The sequence below is a fragment of the Fragaria vesca genome, linkage group LG6, assembly GCF_000184155.1.
Source record: "Fragaria vesca subsp. vesca linkage group LG6, FraVesHawaii_1.0, whole genome shotgun sequence".
Classification (NCBI taxonomy): Eukaryota; Viridiplantae; Streptophyta; class Magnoliopsida; order Rosales; family Rosaceae; genus Fragaria; species Fragaria vesca.
In genome coordinates, this window is record NC_020496.1 from 3,348,058 (window position 1) to 3,354,057 (window position 6,000).

The window sequence follows — 6,000 nt, forward strand, 5'->3', positions numbered from 1 at the left end:
CAACATTGACCCTTATTACTTCTTGTAAACAGTGACGGAACTGGGATTTACAACTAAGTTCGAGTATATATCAATGATTTTCCAAACAAAAAGGAAATTTTCACAAAGTACTTGTTGTATAATAACTAGTTAAATTTTTCGTATTAAGTTTACTCATTTCGAGACTAGGAAATTAATTGTTGATTTCCTTCATAAGTTCATAGTTAATGGGTTGAGAAATGTGTGAGGGGACTTTTGGGAGAGGGAGTTCCGGACCCCACCCATTCACATAGTTCCGCCCTGCTTGTAAACCTAATGATCGATCAGATCGATTAATCATATATGAAATTATGCAAAAGTTTTGTTTTTAAGGTCTCAAACCTAGAGCTTAGTATTGTCAAGCTCGAGGTAGTTCATGATATTCTCATCAAGAATGTTGGTGTTCTCTTGTTGTCAATGTATGCTAGTGGTTTTAGTAAAGATTGTTTCTTGAGGCTGGTTGTAAGGGTGTATCGAGACTTCTGGAATAAGTCAGGTTGCAGTTGAATCTGTATCGGTTCTTGTCCACTGTAATCGTTTGTATCTAGGTAAGGAGGCGATATCTCCTATGGTCTGTATTTTTTGGTATATATAAAGATGTTACCTTTCTAAACAAAAACATGACATAGAATGGAACTGAATACAAACGTGACATAGAATGATTACAGCAAACGGTCATGTTCAAGGGTTTACGATATCTCCTATGGTCATGTTCCGCTTTTCCTCACTAGCAAACGGGGCTATGCAACAAATGCTTATACTTCTGATTTGCAAGGTTGTACTAGGGACTGTGATTTGTAATATTTTATTTCTTGAAAAATATAAAAAGAATACAACAATTAGCTCGCTTATCATATCTTTGTATGCTGGCATCGGCCTTTAATTGGGAGCTATTGTTACTTGGGCCTCGATGAATTTCAATTTTTGTCCCAAAGAAAAAAAAATATAAGTAATTTCAGTTGGAAATAATATTCTCAGATTAGACCTGAAACTCTGAGCGTCTCTTTCTCCTTGCCTCTCGACGCATCAGGACGAATTCCGTTCAGGTACTTATCTCGGTCTAATTAAAAATTAATACTACTTTTATCAAACTATCACGTATCTTTAACATATATAGATCTTTCGATCAATAAGCTCATACATATCTGAATGCATGACAGATTTCGTTAGAAATTTTGACCCCTCTTGTTTCATGCATGGATCTTTGAATATTTGATTCATTCAAAGACTCAAAGTATAATATTTTTGTTCCATTTCTTATTTGGGAAACTCAGGGATTTGAGGAGAATCGGGTTAGTTTGGGGAATCACTGATCACCATGTTCTACATTGTTTGTGTGTAATGCGAACAGGTTAGAAATGACAGAGTTTTGCAAGATACCAGAAGCCATGGCATTGCAAATCCTATCAAGTCTGCCACCTAAATCTCTGATGCGATTCAAGTGCGTTCATAAGTCGTGGCCTAATTTGATGAAGGATCCCAGCTTCGTGGCCAAGCATCTTTCCAATTCCATGCACAACAATCTCTACAGTACTACCGGTGTCCTTTTCAAGCGTGAAAATTTCAAGGATCCCAACGATGCCAAGAAGGGAACCGAAAGTCGTTTCTCATTGATTAGTATCTATAATGCTAATGGTGATAGTGAGCATGATGTTCATTGTGTTGTCGAAGATGTTACGGAGGGTCAGTTTAGTGGGTTGGAGGTTCTAGAGTCTGCATGGATTATAGGGCATTGTCATGGGATCATCTGTCTACGAAATGCCACTAAAGTAATTCTATGGAACCCAGCAATTAGGGAAGTCAAGGTCACAACTCCATATGGTTCCAGATGAGAACTTAAGTGATTTGGGAATAGGCTATGACCCTAAATCCAACAATTACAAAGTCGTTCACATTTCTTATGGCACTCAGGAAGAATATGGTGATGAACATATCCTTTTGGATCGACCGAAAACAGAAGTGTACACCATAGGTACTGATTCTTGGAGAGAGATCGAGACGGGCAGTTTAGAAACGGAATCTACTAACTTTTGGTTTCGGGATTTCCACATGTACTTCAATGGAGTTTGTTATTGGAATGGGCAAGAGCAACTGAAGGAATTCCAAAATGCTTATGAACTTATGGAGGAGCAATATATTAGGCCAGTGATCATTTCGTTTGATATGGGTGATGAGGTATTTCATAACATGTTGCTTCCAGATTTTGTATATGGGGACTATATGTCGGGTTATGTTTTGCGTCTTATGGCGTGGGATGAATGTTTAGCTATTTTTGGCCTAGATTATGGTACTGATGGTATAACTTCTCATGAATCCTGGGGACTATGGGTGATGGACGACTCTGGTGGAGTGACGGGTTCTTGGATAAAGCAATTTAGCTTTGTGAGCACAGGGAGATTCTTGGATACTCCATCGCAATTTTGGAAGAGCGATGAGATTCTTATTGTTTCGAAAGAAAGGCGTCTCGTCTCATACAACCTTTATACTGAACAGTATAAGCATCTACCCATTCATAGCATGGATTCTGATTATTTTGAAGCTGTTGTTTACATGAATAGCATAGTCTCGGTTAATGGAAGCAACCGGCTCGTCTAGCTATGAATCAAGAAGGCCAAGGGTGTTGTGTTATGCAACAAATGCTTGCAAAGTAGAACGTGATTCGGGAAGTCGGGGCAACTTGATGTACAGCTCAACTAGCAAACAGTACCTGGTAATTAATATGATTTTTTTTTTTTTCTGTTTCATATCCAGAAGTTGACAAAATCCAGAGCAATCATGTATTCCTATATGAAAATCCAAGTTTTTTCAGCGGAATGAAAGTGGAGAATCCAAATTATTCCTCGGTAACCGGTAGATTAGACAAATAATTAATATAAATTTTTTTGTTGATCAAGTAAACAACTTAAATATTACAACTTCGTGAGTCGACCTCACAACCTCCCCATTTACTACGAGAAGACTATACCGATAGACCAAATGATACTGGACCATTAAGAGCATGTCCACCCCAACAGTAAAAGCCTGACCCAGGCCTTCCTCCACATCAGAGGAAGACCCAGCAAGAAAAAAGTAAGTCCACCCCTAAAAAATTTAAGACCCAACCTTCATTGGGTTAAAACATGGGTCAGACCCATGACCCAGGCAAAGAAAAATAAAGACCCAGGCCTTCTTTCTCCAGCTCAGCCCAACTGCTGGTCCCTGCATGACGCAAGGCTGACGACAGCCACGTGAAGAGCAGAAGTGGAGCTGGGGCACGCGAGAAGACAAGCGCGTTCGGCGCACGGACAAATGGCAGCGCGCCTTGCGCGTGTCCAACGCGTTTTTGTCGCGTAGCAGGGGTTGGGCTGCGCGCCTGGGCCACGCGTCAACGGCTGGGCTCGTTCCGGGGAATTCAAAAGCAACGGTCCTTTGATCTAGACCATTGGTTCATTTCAAAAAAGCAAATTGACAGATCAGGTGAATTGACTGTTGCAATCCCAACGGTTAGAAGTTCCCAAAGGTAAAAAAGCTCCCAACGGTAAGGAAAAAAATATAAAAAAATTTATACAAATCCTATAAATACATATCACCCTCCTATAATTTTTTCACCCCACACAAAAAATTGTGATCCATAGTTCTATATAATTTTTCATCTCTACCATCTCACAATTCCTCTCTTTCTTTGACCACAATGGATAATTTGTGGGAAATGATCCGCAAGTCGCAAGAAGAAGATGATGAAAATGACTTGGCGACAAGCGCCGCGGTTATTGCAGCAGTGGCTCATCATGAAGCTTAAAACCAACCTCCGCGTCGCGGTTCTCTTCCCAGTCGTCGTCCAAACCAACCTCGAGAAAGGGAGGACAGAGGTAAAGGTATGCTTCAAGACTATTTTGTTGAACGTCCTATTTTTAGTGACGAGGAATTTCGAGTTCGATATAGAATGAGTCATAAGGTGTTCAACCGAATACGTGATGGCCTTTGCAACTATGATCAATATTTTATCCAAAAGTCAGATGCTCTGAAGAAAGTCGGTCTACTTCCTGAGCAGAAGATGACGTCTTCTTTGCGGATTACGGATGCTTAATTGCTTACGGTGCTGCAGCAGATCAATGTGCTGAGTATTGTCGGATGGCAAAGTCCACCTCTATCGAGTGCCTCCAACGATTTACAAGAGGAATCGTTGCTCTTTACTCAGCAGAGTACCTTCGAGCTCCTACTCTGGCCGATCTTAAAAGACTTCTTGCTAAAGGTGAAAGACGAGGCTTTCCAAGGATGATTGAGAGCATCGACTGCATGCACTGGCAATGGAAGAATTGTCCAACCGCTTGGGCTGGTGAATATAGTGGGAGAAAGAAAATCCCTACTATAATTCTTGAAGCGGTCGCATCTTACGACACTTGGATATGGCACGCCTTTTTTGGAATGCCCGGGGCATGCAACGACCTCAACGTCCTAGCAAAGTCCCCTTTGTTTGACGAGCTTACTGCTGGTCGAGCACCAAAGATCCAATTCTAAGTGAATAATAGAGTTCATAAATTGGGTTACTATCTCGCCGATGGAATATATTCTAGGTGGGCGACTTTCGTGAAGACCATTCCAAACCCCACACGGCCCAAGGAAATTACATTTGCCAAAGCTCAAGAGGGATACAGGAAAGATGTGGAGAGGTGTTTTGGTATTTTACAAGCACACTTCGGTATTGTTAGAGGAGTTGCTCGGGGGTGGGTTAAAGAGGATCTCCGATATATCATGTTGGCTTGTGTTATCTTACACAACATGATAGTTGAGGACGAACGCCCTGAAGATACCGATGAGGATTTAGAGTCTGACGAAGAAGAGGACAACAATATGAGGCCAAGGATAGCAGAAGTTTGGGATGGACCTACTGGGCAAGATTTTGAGGAAGTTGGTAGAGATGCTCATACTTTTGAAGGTTTCATGGAGCGGTACAATGAAATTAGAAATCAATACGATCACTCAAACCTTCAAGAAGATCTTATCGAGCATTTATGGGAAATGCAAGGCAACATGGGATATCTAGATTGCGGTTTTTTTGTTTTGTTTTATGTTTTGTTTGTGTTATTTTTAAATTATTTTGTTTTATTTTTTTTCTAGGCTTGGCATGTCATTTTAAGTCATGAAATAAATATTTAATTTCAATATGTCATTTGTTTATTTAATCATAATTTTATTAATATATAAAATCATTATTCACATTCAAAATACCTAATATAAAATTCAATAAACAGTCACTGCCACGTGGCGACCCAGAAACAGAAATCGTGGGTGGAAACTGCAGCCGAAAATCACTGCCACGTAGCGACCCAGGTCTCGCCCATGACCGAGGCCTTCCCAACGAAGGCCTAGGGGGTGGACTTGCTCTAATAGAAACTTTGTTTGCGAAGTTTGTTTCCCTCTTTTGAGTTTAGTATTATTGGTTTTGTGTTTTTCTTAAAAGGTGAATAACTTCAAGTTTTCTTTTGGTATGCTGTGTGAGGTGAGCTAGATTAGTTTGCTATAATGTTTTTTTTCCGACAATCTTATTAGTAAGTCGTAGCTGTACTGTTGCTGAATTGCATTATAAATGATCCCTCTTCTTTCAATAAAAACTTATTTTCCTTGCATGAAATGCAAAGCTTGCAAAAGACAGCCCACTTTTTCTCTGCCTTTTACAAAATGATAGGAGATACTAGTTGTAGGTGTAGTCACTATTATGACTAAAATGCTATATCACTAAGCATAAGTAACACCCTTGTTTTGGGCCCATGAGCCATAACGAGATTTGACTACGGCATATATCTCGAAATTTGACATATAAGGTATGCAACGGTACTCTAAAGCGGTCAAAGACCTTATCGGGAAGTCATCTTTCTGGCCTCATCAATTTAGGAGGTATATTTAGCAAACTAAGAGGTGAATAGAAGTATAGAACCACCCATTGTGTATTTAAAAAAAAAAAAAAAAGCACCACTCACCATCAGCTTGCTTATCATATTCTTT

At 39.9% G+C, this 6,000-nt stretch overlaps 1 protein-coding gene and 1 pseudogene across 1 annotated transcript; both read left to right on the plus strand.

The window, feature by feature from the left end:
* The first annotated feature begins 1,376 nt into the window (after nt 1-1,376).
* LOC101306943 (putative F-box protein At3g52320-like) lies at nt 1,377-2,613 on the plus strand. The gene is made up of 2 exons (XM_004304836.1): nt 1,377-1,823; nt 1,930-2,613. The coding sequence occupies exons 1-2, from the start codon at nt 1,377-1,379 to the stop codon at nt 2,611-2,613; spliced, it is 1,131 nt and encodes a 376-aa protein (XP_004304884.1).
* Nucleotides 2,614-3,137: 524 nt separating this feature from the next.
* LOC101307232 lies at nt 3,138-5,134 on the plus strand (annotated as a pseudogene).
* Nucleotides 5,135-6,000: the final 866 nt, after the last annotated feature.

Excerpts from the sequence above, each read along its gene's own strand:
- LOC101306943 (XM_004304836.1), top strand. The coding sequence starts at position 1,377 with ATGACAGAGTTTTGCAAGATACCAGAAGCCATGGCATTGCAAATCCTA. Across the intron at positions 1,824-1,929 it reads CAGCAATTAGGGAAGTCAAG|GAAGAATATGGTGATGAACA; the intron begins GTCACAACTCCA and ends TATGGCACTCAG.